This window comes from Somniosus microcephalus, chromosome 3, assembly GCF_052327205.1.
Source record: "Somniosus microcephalus isolate GS21.2 chromosome 3, FLI_Smic_1.0, whole genome shotgun sequence".
Taxonomy (NCBI): domain Eukaryota; kingdom Metazoa; phylum Chordata; class Chondrichthyes; order Squaliformes; family Somniosidae; genus Somniosus; species Somniosus microcephalus.
Genome location: NC_140989.1, coordinates 18,953,608 through 18,974,107, shown reverse-complemented (window position 1 = coordinate 18,974,107; position 20,500 = coordinate 18,953,608). Strand labels below are relative to the sequence as shown.

Here is a 20,500-nt window from a genome sequence, read left to right as displayed (position 1 = left end):
GATAATAATCTGCCTTCCTGTTTTTGCCACCAAGGTGGATAACCTCGCATTTATCCACGTTACATTGCATCTGCCATGCTTCTGCCCAATCACCCAACCTGTCCAAATCATCCTGGAGTTTCTCGGCATCCTCCTCACAGCACACACGCCCACCCAGCTTTGTGTCGTGTTCCAGCGGGTTCCAGGTCATCATAACAACTCGCTGCATCAAAAATTTGTTTCCTCTTGTTGCCTCTGGTTCTTTTGCCAATTACCTTAAACAGGTAAACATTTACTAACCTATCATGCAGCAAGCTTATACGGCCTTCACCACATGAAGCCATTTTGTACAACAAGAACAGGCTTAAAATAGTAACCTATTCACCTGAATGTTCTCGTCGTTAATATGCAGCAGCCAATTTGTGCACAGCAAGGCCCCACAAACAAGCGAGGTGAATAGCCAGTTAATCTGATTCTGGTGGCATTGGTTGGGGAAGAATGTTGGCCCAGTTACTGGCCACTTCACTACAAAGGTGCATTACTAGGGCTCCCCTTGATTTTAGATTTTCATCAATTGTTACTGCAGTTTTATTTAAAAACTCCAATCGCACTGAACTGTCCCCACAGCAATAACATTGAAGCTGACTGTGTGCTCTTTGAGAGGCTTCTCTCGAGTCACAGATTTGAGAATAGACATCATTGCTGGATGTCGGAGGAGGTCGGACTGGAAGGGGGAGCTCATATTTCCATGGTTGAGAACAGCTGATAAGAAGAGATACTTTCTCAACAACTGCTGCCTGTGAACTTTGCACTGCAAGATAGCACAGTAGGAAAGAGGATTAAACCGCGTTCTACATAACTCACCCTACTATGTGTCACTGTTACTCTGTTTCAGTGTATTACCGTGTGTCATAGCAAAACATCCACTGGCACTTCGCTGCGGCACTGATGTTATGTTCGAGTCCTGTGGTCTTGGTTTTTTGTTGAATAACGCCTTAGTTAAAGTCAAAGATGGAGGAAGTTCAAGTGAACATGCTATTAAGTTAGTTATTGATATTGCACAGCATGATGTCAACAGCAATGACTCAAAGCTTCGTAGTTAGTTTGCCAGTGCCATGGTTAATATTCCTGCCTCAATAGTTAATCGGCCAGTGCCATGGTCAATATTCCTGCCTCAATAATTAATTGGGCAGTGCCAGAACAACAACAACAACTTGTATTTATATAGCGCCTTTAGTCAAGTCTAGCGGAATTAGAGCAGGTGGCCAAAAGCTTGGTCAAAGAGGTAGGTTTTAAGGAGCATCTTAAAGGGGGAAAGAGAGGTAGCGAGGCGGACAGGTTTAGGCAGGGAATTCCAGAGCTTAGGGCCGAGGCAACAGAAGGCACGGCCACCAAAGGTGATTATAATCAGGGATGCTCAAGAAGGCAGAATTAGAGGAGCGCAGATATCTCGGTGGGGGTTGTGGGGCTGAAGAAGATTTCAGAGATAGGAAGGGGCGAGGGCCATGGAGGGATTTGAAAACAAGGATGAGAATTTTGAAATCGAGGCGTTGCTTAACCGGGAGCTAATGTAGTCAGCGAGCACAGGGGTGACGGGTGAACAAAAGTTGGAGCGAGTTAGGTCAATATTCCTGCCTTAATAATTAATTATATCTAGAGGACTAGAATACAGGGGGTTAGAAGTTATGCTGCAGCTACATAAAACCCTGGTTAGACCACACCTGGAGCACTGGGAGCAGTTCTGGGCACCACACCTTAGGAAGGATATATTGGCCTTGGAGGGAGTGCAGCGTAGGTTTACCAGAATGATACCCGGACTTCAAGGGTTAAGTTACGAGGAGAGATTACACAAATTAGGATTGTATTCCCTGGAATTTAGAAGGTTAAGGGGTGATCTGATTGAAGTTTTCAGGATATTAAGGGGAACAGACAGGGTAGATAGAGAGAAACTATTTCTGTTGGTTGGAGTCTAGGACTAGTGGGACATAGTCTAAAATTTAGAGCCAGACCTTTCAGGAGTGAAATTAGGAAACACTTCTACACACAAAGGGTGGTAGAAGTTTGGAACTCTCTTCCGCAAACGGCAATTGATGCTAGATCAATTGTTAATTTTACATCTGAGACTGATAGCTTTTTGTTAACCAAAGGTAAGGGATACGGGTCAAAGGCTGGTATATGGAGTTAGGTTGCAGATCAGCCATGATCTCATTGAATGGCGGAACAGGCTCGAGGGGCTGAATGGCCTCCTCCTGTTCCTATGTTCCTAATTGGCCGGATCCATGGTCAATATTCCTACCTCAATAATTAATTGGCCAGTGTCATGATCAATATTCCTACCTCAATAATTAATTGGCCAGTGTCACGATCAATATTCCTACCTCAATAATTAATTGGCCAGTGCCATGGTCAATATTCCTCTTTCAACCAACAGTGTTTGAGGACCTATTCAACTAATTACTTTCCTTTCCCTCCCACCTGTAGCTGCTGGATCAACCATCGCGTCGTGTTCTATGTGACCTGCGTGTGCTATTTTGCGATCCTCTTCCTGATGAACGTAGCCATGTTTATCGTGGTGTTGATACAGATTTGTGGAAGGAATGGGAAGAAGAGCAACCGTAACCTGAGGGAGGAGATCCTGCGTAACCTGCGAAGCGTCGTCAGCTTAACATTCCTGCTGGGGATGACCTGGGGCTTTGCGTTCTTTGCCTGGGGTCCAGCGAATCTGACTTTCATGTACCTGTTTGCAATCTTCAACTCTTTGCAAGGTATTGTTATTCTATATCTATCCCCACCCCCATCTCCATCTCCATCTCTCCCATCTCGCTCCATCTCCATCTCTCCCATCTCGCTCCATCTCCATCTCTCCCATCTCCATCTCTCCCATCTCCATCTCTCCCATCTCCATCTCTCCCATCTCCATCTCTCCCATCTCCATCTCTCCCATCTCCATCTCTCCCATCTCGCTCCATCTCCCATCTCTCTATTCTCTCCATCTCCATCTCCATCTCTCTCCATCTCCATCTCTCCCATCTCTCCCATCTCCATCTCTCCCATCTCTCTATTCTCTCCATCTCCATCTCCATCTCTCTCCATCTCCATCTCTCCCATCTCTCCCATCTCCATCTCTCCCATCTCTCTATTCTCTCCATCTCTCTCCATCTCCATCCATAACTTATAATTAAAGAGCTTCTTTCGTGCAGTGAAATGTCCCAGGGTGCTTTACAAAGTGAGGCATGTACACTGAGCAGGAAGAAAGAAGGGGAGGTGATCAAAGATAGGTTGAGGAAGTAGGCTTGGAGGAGCCCCTTGAAGGTGGGGAGGAAGAGGTTTAGGAAGAGAATTCTGGATGTGGTGGAGTGGCAGGAAGGAAGGATGAGCAAAATACCAGAGCTGGGGGATGCACGTTGGGAAGTAGAGGAACTGCAGCGGTAGAGTATTTTATCCATTGAATCCAATGAGTAGATTCATAGAATCTTGCAGCACAGCAGGGGACCATTCAGCCCATCATGCCTGTGCGGGCTGTTTGAAAGAGCTGTCCAATTTAGTCCCACATCCCAGCCTTTTCTCCATAACCCTGCAAATTATTCCTCTTCAAATACATGTCCGATTGCTTTTTGAAAGTTCCTATGGAATCTGCTTCCACCACCCTTTCAGGTAGTGCGTTCCAGATCTTAACAACCCTCTGTGTGAAATAATTTCTCCTCATTTCCCTGCTAATTCTTTTGTCAATTATTTTAAATCTGTGACCCCTGGTTGCCGACCTACTTGCCAGAGGAAACAGTTTCTCCCTACTTGCTCTATCAAAACCCCTCATAATTTTGAATATCTCTATTAGGTCTCCCCTTAACCTTCTCTGCTGTAAGGAGAACAATCCCAGTTTCTCCAATCTCTCCATAGGGGTAGAGTTGTACCCAATATACGACTTGTTCAAATTGGCAATGGTATTCTACGTGGCGTTCTAGCTCAAGGACCCTGACATGCTCACTCTGACCCAGGCTCAGTACTCGCTGCTATAACCGATATTTTCTTCTTGTTACACATAGGCTTCTTCATATTTGTATTCCATTGTGCTCTAAAAGAAAATGTACAGAAGCAATGGAGGCGATACCTTTGCTGCGGCAGATTCCGACTCCCGGAAAATTCAGGTAGGATCCAGATCAGCTTTTGTTTATGCCTCTCAAATTATACTGGTCATTTCAGGAAGGACCCATGCAATTTGACCATCTCTTGTACTCCACTTAACTTAATACATGGTGTGGGAGCTCCTCCAAAGGTTCATTGGGTAGACATACTGCCCAGTGCATTACTGGCCAGGAACGATTCAGCTTCAGGTCCCAATGTGTCAGCCATGGCTCAGTGGGCAGCACCCTTGCTGCTGAGTCAGAAGGTTGTGGGTTCAAGTCTCACTCCAGAGACTTGAGTACAAAAAATCTAGGCTGACACTCCAGGGCAGTACTGGGGAAGTCTTTTGGACGAGACGTTAAACTGAGGCCCCATCTGCCCTCTCAGGTGGATGTAAAAGATCCCATGGTACTATTTCAAAGAAGAGCAGGGGAGTTATCCCCAGTGTTGTGGCCAATATTTATCCCTTAAGCAACATAATAAAAACAGATTATCTGGTCATTATCACATTGTCGTTTGTGGGAACTTGCTGTGCGCAAATTGGCTGCTGTACAGCAGTGACTCCACTTCAAAAGTACTTCATTGGTTGTAAAGCGCTTTGGGACATCTGGTGGTCATGAAAGGCACTGTATAAATGCAAGTCTTTCTTTCAGTCTGAGATGAGTTTGCTGATACCAGCCAGGGCACTAAATCTGGGCACAGTGCCCCTGGGCTAGTGGGGAGGGGAGAAATCAGCTCCGATTCCTCTTCCTGATTTCTATCCAGTTAGCCCTGCTGGAAAGGCCTTGCCATCAAGTGGGGATGGGGGTCAGACTTGGTTGCCATGGCCCTCAGGGTCAACCCTCTCTGTCTAAGGTCACAACTGAAGAATGGGCATTTTGGGGGTGAGGTACTGAAGGATGTCTAGTGTCCTTGGAACTGTACCCCAGCTTCAATTGTCACCTTCAGGAGAAGAGGGAAGAAGATTGGAAGGCGGGAAAGATCCTCACAGAATCCCTTACGTTCTGCATCTGTATAATGTCGCTATACCCCTCCAAATGGCCACCGAGTAGAGTTACCAGTTTTCCAGAATTGCCTTGGAGTCTCCAGGAGTTAAAGAGTAATATCCCGGCCACTGCTATGAGCAAACCAGGAGAAAACTCATAGGCTAATTGTGAGAGATTTTTTTCATTTTCTTGATCATTTATCAGTCATAAAAATGTTGGGGATGGGATTAAAAAAAAGGCCAAAATAACAACAGAAGACGCTGGAAAAACTCAGCAGGCCAGGCAACATCCGTGGAGAGAGAAATAGAGTCAACATTTCAGGTTGAAACCCTTCGTCAGAACTGAGGAAAAAAAGCAGGAAATGAAACAGATGAAAAAACAAGTTGGGGGCTGGGAAATGGGGGAGGGGATGAAAGAACAAAAGGGAAAGTTTGTGAGAAGTAAAGAGACATTGAGATACTCAAGGCGAGACGAGATGGTAATTGGACAGGTTAAGAAACAAACAATGGCTCTCGATGTAGTGTGAAATGCGTTGGCAGAGTGAGAGACAGCTGCCATGTGGGAGAGAAAAAACAAAAAGGGAAAAGGCACAAACCAAAAGTGTGGATAAAAAATATATAAATATGATAGGGGCCGAGGTTATGATCTGAAATTGTTGAACTCGATATTGAGTCCGGAAGGCTGTAAAGTGCCCTTTGACTGACAGTCAAGCATCATCCAATCAGGCAATTAAGAGCCCATTTGCTTTCCAATTGGCGTTGGGCTGTGAGGATGGATCAGTTGAGTGACCAGTGGTATGACCGGGGTGGTGGGGGGGGAGGGGGAGGGGCGGTTGGAGGCAGGAGGTCATGTGATGAAACCTCCAGGAATACTCCAACCAGAGTTGGCAACCCTACCATCCGCGGTGTCCAAAGAGTTGCCTAAAAGACCCCTCCACATGGAAGCGGTGGAAGACGTGCATTGCTCGTAAGCACGCAGGTGTAGCAGGCGGTTAGGAAGGCAAATGGTATGTTGGCCTTCGTAGCGAGAGGATTCGAGTACAGGAGCAAGGATGTCTTGCTGCGGTTGTACAGGGCCTTGGTGAGACCACACCTTGAGTATTGTGTGCAGTTTTGTTCGCCTTATCTGAGGAAGGATGTTCTTGCCTTGGAGGGAGTGCAGCGAAGATTCACCAGGCTGATACCTGGGATGGCAGGAATGACATATGAGGAGAGATTGGGTCGATTAGGCTTATAGTCGCTAGAGTTTAGAAGAATGAGAGGGGATCTCATTGAAACTTATAAAATTCGAACAGGACTCGACAGACTAGATGCAGGAAGGATGTTCCCGATGGCGGGGGAGTCCAGAACCAGGGGTCACAGTCTAAGGATAAGAGGTAAGCCAATTAGGACAGAGATGAGGAGGAATTTCTTCACCCAGAGAGTGGTGAACCTGTGGAATTCTCTACCACACCAGGCAGTTGAGGCCAATTCATTAAATATATTCAAGAAGGAGTTAGATATATTTCTTAAGGCTAAAGGGATCAAGGGATATGGGGAGAAGGCAGGGACAGGGTCCTGAATTTGGATGATCAGCCATGATCTCCTTGAATGGCGGAGCAGGCTCGAGGGGCCGAATGGCCTACTCCTGCTCCTATCTTCTATGTTTCTATGGCTTGTTGAGAATGAATCATTTCTCTCACGGCAAATAACGGGGATGAAATTCCTCTCGAAATCATTCCGTTACCGTGTGCCAAAAATCTGTTGGCTCGTGTCGATATTTCGATTAAAAAATAAATTTTTTTTTTTTTTTTTTAAATTGATTTTCTGACAGTCTGTCTTAATGGTCCCTTTTCTGACATTGCAATTCCAGACTGGAGCCGAACGATCACGAACAACACCAAGAAAGTGAGCTCCGAAAACCTGGGCAAATCCCTCTCGTCCAGTTCCATCGGCTCCACCTCCACCAGTTGGGCGACTAAATTCAAGCCGGGCGCCACCTTCTTCAAAAGCAACAACAAGGGTGAGGAAGCGAGGTTCCTTGCACGACCCTTGATTTTATACATCGGCTGCATCTATTCATCATTTTTTTTTATTTAAAAAAAAATCAATTTTCTTATATATATATATATATATATATATATATATCTTTCATATTTCACCCCCTCAACATTAATCTCAACTTACATTTGTCCTCAGTTTAAAATTTTAAAAAAAATGTCCTTTCAGACTGCCGGCAGGTCCAGGGTAATTTATATCTTCCTGAACCAGCCAGTTTTGTTTGCTTTCAGCTGACGTGCAGCGATGCTGAAAGTGCATCTGTGTCTCATTAGTACGTACAACGGAAGAAATGCAACACTTTTTTTGGGTCATTATTCACCAAAAATTATTTTAATTTGGTTTTACCACACATCTTCGGGCTCTTTCATATTGCCCCCCCCAGGTTAGAGCCAGTTTGTACCGCCGCTTCCTGAGGGGTGGGTTTCAGCCAAAACCGACCGTCTCAAAGACCCCCCGCCCCCCCCCCCCCCCCCCAAAAGAACGTTCTGAGCAGGTCTCAGCAGTTTAACCTTTGACCTGCAGGCGGCTGTGCAGGGGTCAGAGTGCAGAGAGGGTCATTTTGGTTCCAAATCCATCAGATTCGCCTCTTTAACACGAAGGGTGGCTTTTTATAGGTTGCAATGGGCTTCCCACACGCTCGAAGTACAACTAATTAAAGTCGTCAGTCTTGTTATGTGGAAGTTATGTTACAATTGTATAAAGCTCTAGTTAGAGCCTATCTGGAGTCACTGCGTTCAGTTCTGGGCACCGCCCCTCAGGAAGGATATGTTGGCCTTGGAGCGGGTGCAGCACAGATTCACCAGAACGATACCGGGGCTCAAAGGGTTAAATTCCGAGGCCAGGTTGCACAGACTGGGCTTGTATTCCCTCGAGTACAGAAGATTAAGGGGTGATCTAATTGAGCTGTTTAAGATGATTAAAGGATTTGATAGGATAGATCAAGAGAAACCATTTCCTCTGGTGGGGAAGTTCAGGACAAGGGGGCAGAACCTTAAAATTAGAGCTGGGCACCATTATGCAACAGGTCCCAAAATAATGGAAGTCTATTTGCAATGCTGAGCCTTTCAAAGGTGTAAAAGAGGCAAGTGCGATGTGTACCGTCACGGCGCTCTGATTAACAAATCTTGATGTGTTTTTGGAACAGGGTGATGTCTTCTGAGAGTTTGTCCATACGCAGAGAGGGGCTCCCTCTAAAAGGTAAAGCATGCAAGGCCAATGAACTCGGGCAGAGATGGTGGTAGCCACGTGTTGAAGAGACGTCTATCAATCCTGTGCAGCTCTATGCAGGCAACTGCCCGCCACACTCCTCCAATGGTCAAGATACAGCAGGGAGGCGTATCCCTTGGGTATCCCTCACACCATTGGCTGAGGCTTGACGCTCTTGCTTGACGTGGTTCGGCTGTAGCGGGAGACTTTTTTCTTCCCGGCATGGTGTGGAGATGCCGCACCTCTATTTTTGTATTCGACACCTCTCTGTGCCTGAGCCTTGCATCGTTCTCTGGCAGCACGCGTAGCCGTTTGAATTGGGCGAGGTGCTCGTTGAGCGAGGCTGGCGGTGGTCCTCTTCTCTGCAAGCTTCCGTGCATGCTACAACTGCCTTCTCTGACCTTTCCGTGATCCGCTGGGCTTGATCTTTTACACAATGGGCGATTACTTTGCTCCATGTGTACCTCTGTCCCGGGGTCTGTCCTCTCAGCTATATCTTGGAGTTTCACTGGCTTGTCCTTTCAAGACTTTTCTGTGCTGGCATGTTGTTGGTCACTGCATGAACCGTGGCCTTATGCAAAAGGTTTTCCATTTTACTTCATGCCAGGGACATTGTTCGTTGGACACCATCCATATGTTTAATACAGGGCACTTATAGAGAAGATGGTGTTTCTCTGGATGTGCAACATCCACCCTTTTTAAAGATGCCACATCCTAACGCACATCTTCAGTAATCAATTAGATTTTCTTTCAGAAAATAACATGTTGGGACACAGGCCCAGAAATTCGGGTCGGGGGCTTCCCGCGGGTGTAAGCCGCCGACATGCACTTACCTTGCGCGCCGGCTGTTCAGCTGTGGGCCCCCGTGGAATTCCGATCCTGGGCCTACTCCAACTGCCGGCGCGCAGTGCTTGCGTATCCCAGGGGCGCAGTTAGTTCGATGCGTCCCCTGGGATCACGTGGGCCATGGAGAGCCAATGGTAGCAGGGAATGCTTCATTCACAAGTTTGACAGGAAGAGCTGTCAAACCACAAATACTATAAGCCCCAAAACATCACTAAATCTTCAAATAAATTTTTAAAAAAAAATCAAATTTTTAAAATAAACTATCAATTACATGAAATAACTTTAAAACAATAATTTAAATTTTTGAAAAAAAATAATTTTATTTTCTAACGGGGCTAAAAATAAACTTACCTTTCTTTAAAGTATTTAAAAATAATAAACCTGTGGAAAAAATGTTTTAATTTTAATTAATTCACCACTTACCTTGTTAAAAGCAGGTGTGGAGATGCCGGAGTTGGACTGGGGTGGACAAATGTAAGAAGTCACACAACACCAGGTTATAGTCCAACAGCTTTATTTGAAATCACAAGCTTTCGGAGCGCTGCTCCTGAAGAAGGAGCAGCGCTCCGAAAGCTTGTGATTTCAAATAAAGCTGTTGGACTATAACCTGGTGTTGTGTGACTTCTTACATTTGTTAAAAGCAGGCCTTGCGACTGCTTTTTACATGTCTAACTTCTGGAGACTTACCCTCCCGGGAAAACCTGCAAAAAAAAACATAAGTTCGATGCGCACGCGCTGCCTCTCCTGCGCGCGCATTCCACCTCTCAGCCCCTTCTTTCAGGGGAACGGAAGTGCCGGTTTCCCGCGCATGCAGGAAACCGGCACTTCCATTGGGCTTACGGGTGAGTACCCCATGCGTACTCACCTGTGGAGACCCGAATTTCTGGGCCAGTATGTGAGTAATTTGAGACAAGACGAGTGGTGAGTGTAGCGAGCTCAGGAGGAACAGGTGACTTTGAACCTCTGGTTCCCAAAGCTCTCCACCACTGGGGGTTTTCCTCACCTCATGTCTGGGTCTGTTGTAGACTCATTGATAGAGATTGATCGCTGTGATTAGTCAACAATCCATTATCATTGTATCGTGCGACTACCAGGATGGCAGAAGGCGAACTAAATGGACCTTAGTCTTTTTCTCGTCCAGGAGCTGCTCTGAATTCCTGCAATCCGCTTTATTTTTTAAATTGGAAGATTTGCAGTGGAGAATAGAACACTTCTCTACTTAATGCACCAGCAGCAACATCATGCATTTGCAAGTCAGCTGGAACAGGAGTTCGATACGGAGCAGAGCTCCCTCTACTCTGCCTCAAGTCCCACTCCAGAGACTTTAGCACAAAAATCTAGGCTGACACCTCAGGGCAGTACTGAGGGAGGGCTGCACTGTCTGAGGTGCCGTCTTTTGGATGATAGCTACAAGGACAGGTTGGAGAAGCTGGATTTGTTTTCATTAGAGCAATGGAGGTTGAGGGGTGATTTGATAGAGGTGTACAAGATTATGACGGGTTTGGATAGGCTAGACGGGGAAAGGCTGTTCCCACTAGTTGATGGTACAAGGATTTATGGTTTTGGGCAAGAGATACAGGGGGGATGTGAGGAAAAACTTTTTTACGCAGCGAGTGGTGAGGACCTGGAACTCGCTGCCGATCGAAGTGGTGGAAGCGGAGACACTCAATGTTTTCAAGGGGAAACTGGATAGACACTTGAGGGAAATAAACTTGCAGGGCTACGGGGATAGAGCGGGGGAATGGGACTGACTGGATTGCTCGACAGAGAGCCGGCATGGACTCGATGGGCCGAATTGCCTCCTTCTGTGCCGTTATGACCCTATGACGTTAAACCGAGGCCCCGTCTGCTCTCTCAGGTGGATGTTAAAGATCTCTAATTGCTTGCTGTACCCCTTAATAGTGCTGAAACAGCCATTTCTAGGCTATTGAATTTAACATTTTCAATAGCTGACTGCACTGGATCATCAATTGTAAGCATTCATCAATTTCTCTGACATGCATCTTCCTAGGTGTCAGCCGTGGCTCAGTGGGTAGCACACTCGCTTACTGAGCCAGAAGCTCATGGGTTCAAAGTCCCACTCCAGAGACTTGTGCACAACAATCTAGGTCTAACACTCCCAGTGCAGTGCTGAGGAAGTGCTGCACTGTCTGAGGTGCCGTCTTTCAGATGAGACATTAAACCAAGGCCCTGTCTGCTCTCTCAAGTGGACGTAAAAGATCCCACGGCACTATTTCGAAGAAGACCAGGGGAGTTCTCCCCGGTGTCCTGGCCGATATTTATCCCTCAGTCAACATCACTAAAACAGATTATCTGGTCATTATCACATTGCTGTTTGTGGGATCTTGCTGTGCAAAAATTGGCTGCTGCTTTTCCTACATTACAACAGTGGCTACACTTCAAAAGTAGTTCATTGGCTGTGAAGCGCTTTGGGATGTTCTGAGGTCGTGAAAGATGCTTTGGAAATGCAAGTCTTTCTTTCAAAACATGCTTAGCCCCAACTGAGGGAGGGCTGCACTGTCGGAGGTACCGTCTTTCAGATGAGACGTTAAACCGAGGCCCCGTCGGCTCTGTCAGGTGGATGTTAAAGATTTAGCCTGACACTCCAGTGCAGAAGAGGCAGCTGTGTGATTTCCATTTCCCACACCAGTCATACTTGGGCCCCTCTTGGAGTGCCTATTATTACAAAATTATGGACAGTTCTGAGCTGTAGACTTGTGCCCATTGGAAACTAGGCAGTTGGGACTACCCCCGGACTCATTTCACTGATTACCTAAGTGTCCATCGAAAAGCAGAGACTTTGGTACGTCAGTCCATCCTGGATTCAGACACAGGCTCCAGAGGACCGACGCGCCACACGGAATCCTGCCATTGAGAAGTGCCGTTGGGACTTGAAGCAAGTTGCTCTTCAATGGCTCATTCACATTAATGCTGCAGAAGCCAGGCTGAATCAATTGATTATCTGAGTTGAACCTTTGCTTCCATCTTGCATGGTCTCACTGTTTAGGGTGCTTCTCTCATCTTCACTGTATGTTACATATCGGATAACCATAAGAACATAAGAAATAGGAACAGGAGTAGGCCATTTGGCCCTTCGAGCCTGCTTCGCCATTCAATGAGATCATGGCTGATCTTCTACCTCATCTCCACTTTCCTGCACTATCCCCATATCCCTTGATTCCCTTAATATCCAAAAATCTATCGATCTCTGTCTTGAATATACTCAAAGACTGAGCCTCCACAGCCCTCTGGGATAGAGAATTCCAAAGATTCCAAGTGAATACATTTCTCCTCATCTCAGTCCTAAATGGCCGACCCCTTATTCTGAGACTGTGACCCCTGGCTCTAGACTCCCCAGCCAGGGGGAAACATCCTCCCTGCATCTACCCTGTCAAGCCCTGTAAGAATTTTGTATGTTTCAATGAGATCACCTCTCATTCTTCTAAACTCTAGGGAATATAGGCCTAGTCTACCCAATCTCTCCTCATAGGACAATCCCCCCATCCCAGGAACCAGTCTGGTGAACCTTTGTTGCACTCCCTCTATGGCAAGTATATCCTTCCTTAGGTAAGGAGACCAAAACTGTACATAATACTCCAGGTGTGGTCTCACTAGGGCCCTATATAATTGCAGTAAGACGTCTTTACTCTTATACTCAAATCCTCTTGTAATAAAGGCCAACATACCATTTGCTTTCCAAATTGCTTGCTGTACCTGCATGTTAACTTTCAGTGGTTCGTGTACAAGGACACCCAGGTCCCTCTGAACACCAACATTTCCCAATCTCTCACCATTTAAAAAATACGCTGCAGTGGTATCAGGATTTACATAGAATGTACAGCAGGAAAACAGACCATTCAGCCCCACTGGTCCAAGCATCTACTTGATCACATGATGCAGACGAGTATTACAGCTCATGTATGTTGCTGCTTTCATAATGCAGCAACAGTTCTACAGCAAAACACATAGCTACAGTGGAAGTGAACAAGCTATTTAAACTTGCGCTGTGAGCAAAGAGCTAGAGGAATGAGGATAATGCCTCAACATAGAAACATTGAAGATAGGAGCAGGAGTAGGCCATTCGGCCCCTCGAGCCTGCTCCGTCATTCAATGCGATCATGGCTGATCATCCAAATTCAGTATCCTGTCCCTGCCTTCTCCCCATATCCCTTGATCCCTTTAGCCTTAAGAAATATATCCAACTCCTTCTTGAATATATTTAATGAATTGGCCTCCACTGCCTCCTGTGGTAGAGAATTCCACAGGTTCACCACTCTCTGGGTGAAGAAATTCCTCCTCATCTCAGTCCTAAATGACTTACCCCTTATCCTTAGACTGTGACCCCTTGTTCTGGACTCCCCGACCATCGAGAAACATCCTTCCTGCATCTAGTCTGTCCAGTCCTGTCAGAATTTTATAAGTTTCAATGAGATCCCCTCTCATTCTTCTAAACTCCAGCGAGTATAAGCCCAATCGACCCAATCTCTCCTCATATGTCATTCCTGCCATCCCAGGTATCAGCCTGGTGAATCTTCGCTGAACTCCCTCCATGGCAAGGCGACCAAAACTGCACACAATACTCAAGATGTGGTCTCACCAAGGCCCTGTACAACTGCAGCAAGACATCCTTGTTCCTGTACTCAAACCCTCTTGCTACGAAGGCCAACATACCATTTGCCTTCTTAACCGCCTGCTGCACCTGCATGCTTACCTTCAGCGACTGGTGCACAAGGACACCCAAGTCTCGTTGCACTTCCCCTTCTCCCACTCTATTGCCATTCAGATAATAATCTGCCTTCCTGTTTTTGACACCAAAGTGGATAACCTCGCATTTATCCACGTTATATTGCATCTGCCATGCTTCTGCCCAATCATCCCACCTGTCCAAATCATCCTGGAGTTTCTCGGCATCCTCCTCACAGCACACATGCCCACCCAGCTTTGTGTCGTCTGCAAACTTGGAGATATTACATCTAGTTCCCTTGTCAATCTAGGTTCGAGATTAGATAAAACACTTTTTTTTCCTTTACGGGACAATGAACATGTGGCAAAGGCTCCTAAAGGTGGTTCAGGATCAGTTGGCATGTTTCACAGGGAGAGGGATCGCTGCCAGTAGAGACAGGGTCCTGAGGCTTATGGAGATATTAACAGCACTTGCTTGAGTTTTTTTCCTCAGGGGAGGGTGGGGAAGAGACTTAGTGGGACCCAAATACTGTAGCACCCCAAACTGGGCATGATTGTGCTGGAACATAGGAACTGGAGGAGGCCATTCAGCCCCTTGAGCCTGTTCCGCCATTCAGTTAGATCATCACTCAATGGTATCTCAACTCCATTTCCCCGCCTCGGCCCCACATCCCTTGATACCCTCAGCTAATAGAAATCTATGGATCTCGGTCTTGAAAGCTCCAATTGGCCCCCAGCATCCACAGCCTTTTGGGGGAGAGAGTTCCAGGTTTCCACTGCCCTTTTTGTGGAAAAGTGCTTCCTGACATCACCCCTGAATGGCCCTGGCTCCTAATTATAAGACTGTGACCCCTTTGTTCTGGACTCTCCCACTAGAACGGAGTCGGAACGTTGAGGCCCGAAGACCGAACTAAATTGAACAACGTTGAAATTAGAGTGAAGTTAGGAGACACTTCTACACACAAAGGGTGGTAGAAGTCTGGAACTCAATTCCGCAAACGGCAATTGATGCGAGATCCATTGTTAATTTTAAATCTAAGATTGATAGATTTTTGTTAACCAGGGGTATTAAGGGATATGGGCCAAAGGCAGGTATATGGAGTTAGGTTGCCGATCAGCCATGATCTCGTTGAATGGCGGAACAGGCTCAAGGGGCTGAATGGCCTATTCCTGTTCCGATGTACCTATAAAATGAGGTCAGCGCTCATTTCAGCTGGCCCCGGTGCCCAATGCCCGTGCAGGCTGGGCATGGACCTTTGCCCTGCTAAATTGGTTATCACTGTGGCCATTTTAGGCCCATAAAACTACAGCAACAGTGTTAAATATAGACCCCTGTGTTTCTTAAGAGTAAGGGGACAACATGTGGTGGCAGGATAGCAGTCAGTGACAGAATAATCAGACAGGAACGCTGGCAATCAGACTGGGACACTAGAAGGAGTGCGCTTGATGGCCATTTCTTGCCCCGGACCTTCTCCTGCCCTTCTTAAACTTTAGGTAGGATTAAGAATGTAGGGTTAGGTTCCTTGGGCCGAGTGGCTTTTTCCTGTTCACAAACATTGCCTTGTGTCTGACGTAATAAAACTCACTACGCACTTGGTTTGAGTATAAAGCAAGGCTTTAATCAACTTGTTTCAGAACATGGAGGTCTAGTTGTACTTCACTAGTTCCTTGTCTTACAAAATGTCCCTGGAAAGCTGGGGCCAACGCCCGAGTATTTATACTCCTTGGACGGCGCCACCAGCTGGCCGTCCAGTGTTATTTCATAGGTAGTTTCTCGATGATGAGATTTATGACAGTGTCCACGTTAACTCTCCGTCCATTCCAGTCTGACCCCAGGGTTGACCGCTTCTGTTTTCTTTCTCACGTCAGGTGGCCTCTTTGGAGCCGTGGCGACGTCGAAATTTGACCATTTGAATGTCCACCAGGAGCCTGTCGTTCCCATCCACAACGTCCTGGACAAGGTCACCAGTTACTACCCCACCCACTCCGACAACTTCTACAAGAACATAATGATGTCCGAAAACTTCAGCCACAGCACTAAGTTCTAACATCCTGCGCAGCACGGCAAAAAAAATAAAAAGAGGAACGTTCCGGAAGGATGCGGAGCGAGAGTGCCGTGGATATGCTGCGCAGTCTGATAATGGAGAAGGGGTCTCCTGACACAGAGGAAAGGTGGGCGTGCGGGGGCAGGACAGGGGGTAAGGAGCAGAGCATTACTGGTAGTTGGGAGTGAATTGAAGGATGGTAATTTAATCAAGGAGTTCGGATGACATTGTAAATTGCCAGAGCAATGGTCAACTAGTTTATGGTTATCATCTAAACTCTGGAGGCTAGATAATGATCCTGTACACACACTCTATCAGGCACTTGTTAATGAGGTAATTCTTATGGGACAGGTCACATGTCAATTTACATTTCGAGGTGGTTCGGTCATACAGTGGGTCATGCCCTGACCTTTCACCTCTGGGACCTTGGTTTGAATCCAATGGTTGAAAGCGCCCATCCTCCCCGCTCTTCCTCCTGCCTGTGAGAGGTCTCCGTTAATGAGTTTGGGACGCCTCGGTCCAGCTCCCACTGGCTTGTGAACAGATTTGCCTCTCTTTGGGCCTGATTTGGCTCTCTCACTCGGAGAGGCTACGGGATGGAGAGCGTTTCACTGACGTTCAGCAGAGGTCGCATTCCCCGGGCTGGGGGCTGAGCCACGTTGTAGCGACAGAGGAGAGGGAACTTCACTCCGATGCCCTCTCTCCTCTGGGAGCGCTTGGTGCAGGCTCCAGGGACCCCAAAATAAGAAGGGATATATCACCTTAATGTGCAAAAATTCACCAATAAAGGTAGAGTCCGACCATTAGAGGTCAAGAATATGCTGAAGGAAGATGGTGAGACAACTGTGACATAGTTCACTATATGATTCCCCGGCAGGCATAATAAATGACATCGAATTTACACACAGAAACAGGCCACTCGGCCCAACTGGCCGGTGTTTATGCTCCACACGAGCCTCCTCCCGCCCTGCTTCATCCAACTCATCTAATAAAGGGATCGTTTTACACGTCTTAAAGCATAAATTAAAAGGGAATTAGTGTCTGGGACACATTGTAGAAACCCTACCAGCAAACGAACTCTCTGTGTCACCCCCAATGTATTTGACTTTTATACCACAGGCAGGTGTTGAGGTGAGAGGCGTTGTCAACCTTGAGCTGATTGTAATTGTGTCGATAGAGTTTGGCGAGAGGCGACCGTTTGGGACATGGGGAGATGCTATCGGTTCATCGACTGGGCAAAGAATCGCCTCTTCTCCGTGGCAGTCGAGGGGAGTTGCAGGGCCCAGCCCCAGGTGTGGCGACCAGCTGGGTATAGACTTCACAGAGCCCAGCTTTTGGCTGCCAAACTCACTTGAGAGGACAACTGACATGGGATGTAAAAGTTGTCACGCTGGCTCAAGAAGAGTCTGGGGCTCAGGCCCTTTCGTGGGGCAAGGTATTGGAAGCATTTTCTTCTGTAGGAAGTTGCAATCATAATTTGAACTCCTACAAAGTTCTTCACTTGAGCCCAATTACCAGTTCAGGGAGAAAGGGACACGTTACACCTCATGATCACGATCACCCCAATTTCACTGTGATTCCCGTTCACCTGAAAAGATGCATTAAATCCGTGACTAATATTTGCAAACGAATTTATAGCAATACGTTTACAAGTATTGCAGTATGTTCATCCTTTCTCTTTACAGATGCTGACAGTGTGTTCCTAGCATTTATTTTTCCTACTGCAACAAACAACAATGCTACCACAGGCCTGATGGTGGCACTAGCGTGCGTTGGCAGTCAAAGGTGCCACCAGCGTCACCTTCAGAAAACATGTGGTACTGCAGGCACAGTAGCCCAGTGTGGTTGGGAAACCTCGATGAAGGGGCAAGGCCCATTGTGCTGGACACCACTAAGGTTATACCAAGAGTAGGAGAGTAGAGAAGGTAGAACAAGACTAGGTGACGCCAGGCTTCAGCTTTACTAGCCTGTAGATTTTAGGAGGAAGGAAAGGATCTTAAGATTAAAAAAACCCCCAGAAAATGCTGGAAACACTCAGCAGGCCAGGCAGCATCTGTGGAGAGAGAGAAACAGAGTTAACGTTTCAGGTCGATGACCTTTCATCAGAACTTCAGGTCTTAAGCTGTTTTGAGGACCTGTGAAAGAATGAGGTAGATTCCAACCCTTTACACACTTGATTTCACTGACTTTGTGTGTGTGTGTTTGATTGCTGTGCATGAGAGGGGAGGATTGCAACATTTAAGGGCAGGTTTAAAGTCGACAATAAGGAGGTGTCATGCAGTGGTCTTACTGTGTTGCCTGCGGTATAAGGCACCATTATCAGTGTCCAGCTGCAGTACGTGTTGTATCGATAGGACAAAAGTAAAAAGTCATTGCCGGCACTTACAGTTAAAGGCAAGGTTATTATTTATTGTCTGAATCGCAATATTGTCTTCAGCGGTTGGACAAGAGATTATTGTACTGTCATCGGTGGCTCCCAGTGTTTCTTTTTGCTTTTACACTTGAAAAACTGCTGATTGGGGAAGGCTTAGGATTAAATCGGATATACGGCACAGAAACAGGCCATTCGGCCCAACCAGTCCATGCCGGTGTTTATGCTCCACTCGAGCCTCCTCCTGTCTTCCCTCATCTAACTCTATCAGTGTAACCCTCTATTCCCTTCTCCCTCATATGCTTGTCTAGCCTCCCCTTAAATGTATCTATACTATTTGCTTCAACCACTCCCTGTGGTAGCGAGTTCCACATTCTCACCACTCTGGGTAAAGAAGTTTCTTCTGAACTCCCTATTGGATTTCTTGGCGACTATCTTATATTGATGGCCTCTAGTTATGCTCTTCCGCACAAGTGGAAACACTCTCTCTGTATCCACTCTGTCAAAACCTTTCATAATTTTAAAGACCTCTATTAGGTCACCCCTCAGCTTTCTCTTTTCAAGAGAAAAGAGACCCAGCCTGTTCATCCTTTCCTGATATGTATACCCTCGCATTTCTGGTATCATCCTTGTAAATCTTCTCTGCACCCTCTCCAGTGCCTCTATATCTTTTTTATAATATGGCGACCAGAACTGCACGCAGTCTAACCAAGGTTCGAAACAGGTTTAGCATAACTTCCCTACTTTTCAATTCTATACCTCTAGGAAAAAAAACTCCAGTGCTTGGTTTGCTTTGTGTATGGCCTTGCTTAACCTGTGTCGCAACTTTTAGCGTTTTGTTAATTTGTACTCCGAGATCCCTTTGTTCCTCTGCCCCACCTAGACTCACACCCTCCAAGTGATAAGTGACCTCCCTATTCTTCCTACCAAAATGTAATACCTCACATTTATCTGTGTTGAACTTCAGGAGAGCAGACATTTAATGCAACCTCTTGCCGTGATTTATTGAAGGTCTGTGGCACAGAACATTAAATATTGTCCCCCAGCCTGCCTCTCCGCAGCGGTTTTTCAAGCGTGGAATACTGGAACGAACCCAGATAGATCATCAACGTGCTGCAGCATGTATCGCAATGTGACAATTCGGATGAATGCACCGCCCCTTTCAGAAGGGGCCAGGCAAACGACTTGCCTTCACTCTGTTGACGTATCCGTCACAAACGCCAGCTCTCGAGCACAGTAGCAATTAAAGTACCTCAACCCGCCCCCAAATCCAGCCTCTCAGACCACTAAAAAACATTTATTGTCTCCACAGGAGATAATATTCAAAAGGGAGATTGGAAATACATGGGATTCGCCCACTCCAAAAAAAAAGGGTAAATGTTGATTTAGGAAACTAGCCTTGTTGCAAATATTAATTTGACAATTATTGCATTAGCTGGACGTTCTGTTAAGATCAGGCATTGCACCTTTACTACTGTGTAGTACAGTCCATATACGTCTTTTCTATGATGTTCTCGTGTTCTATATGACTCCCCTCTTCCCGCCCCCCCCCGCCATTGCCTCCTGTTGCTGATGTTAATCTAGTCACTCCTGTAAATATTTATTTATTGCAGTCTTTTGTCCTTGTTCATGACTTGTTTTCATTCTTAAGTGTCGATGTATTTTTAACTTAGTGAAACCATTTGAATTTGTTCAGATTTTTTTGTTGTACAGAGCAAATAAACGAAGGCTTTAGTCGTGCAAACGTGATGTTCCTGATTGAGTTTACATGGGATATATGCGGCACAGAGACAGGCCATTCGGCCCAACCAGTCCATGCCGGCAAAGTAGGGGAGGGATACTGGGTTCGTGGGGGTGGGGTAAAGTTAGGTGGGAACGCAAATCGTCCGAGGTGGCTCATGTGCCTTAACAGAATGAGGGGGGTGAACAAGATGGGAGTCTGCCCAGCCTCGATTTATTCGCCTGTCCATGGGAATGTGGTGGTGGGCCTTTATTTCATTGTTTGTGGCTTGCTTAGAGGAACTCCAGAGGGCATCAAGAGTCAGGGTAACCAGAGATGGGCACATCCCAAGACCCAATTGCACCAAGAAATACCGAAATACACCTGTTTTCTGCCCCATCATCTTCCAAACATCTCCTCCGCAGCTCCGGATGGTGATTTATTTTATTCGTTTATGGGATTTGGGCGTTGTTGGCAGGGCCAGCATTTATTGTCCATCCCTA

At 46.4% G+C, this 20,500-nt stretch overlaps 1 protein-coding gene across 6 annotated transcripts in view; it reads left to right on the top strand.

The window, feature by feature from the left end:
* The window catches only part of adgrg6 (adhesion G protein-coupled receptor G6), a 171,907-nt gene extending 151,886 nt beyond the window's left edge, over positions 1 to 20,021 (top strand). For 5 of the 6 annotated variants that reach the window (XM_085979249.1, XM_085979248.1, XM_085979245.1 and 2 more), the window contains 4 exons: positions 2,461 to 2,744; positions 4,023 to 4,124; positions 6,939 to 7,088; positions 15,731 to 20,021. In XM_085979249.1, the coding sequence (XP_085835375.1) occupies positions 2,461 to 2,744; positions 4,023 to 4,124; positions 6,939 to 7,088; positions 15,731 to 15,909 (715 nt within the window). In that variant the 3' untranslated portion in view covers positions 15,910 to 20,021. Of the gene's footprint in view, positions 1 to 2,460; positions 2,745 to 4,022; positions 4,125 to 6,938; positions 7,089 to 8,270; positions 8,324 to 15,730 lie in introns of all 6 variants that reach the window. The other variant, XM_085979247.1, reaches the window with a different exon arrangement.
* Positions 20,022 to 20,500: the final 479 nt, after the last annotated feature.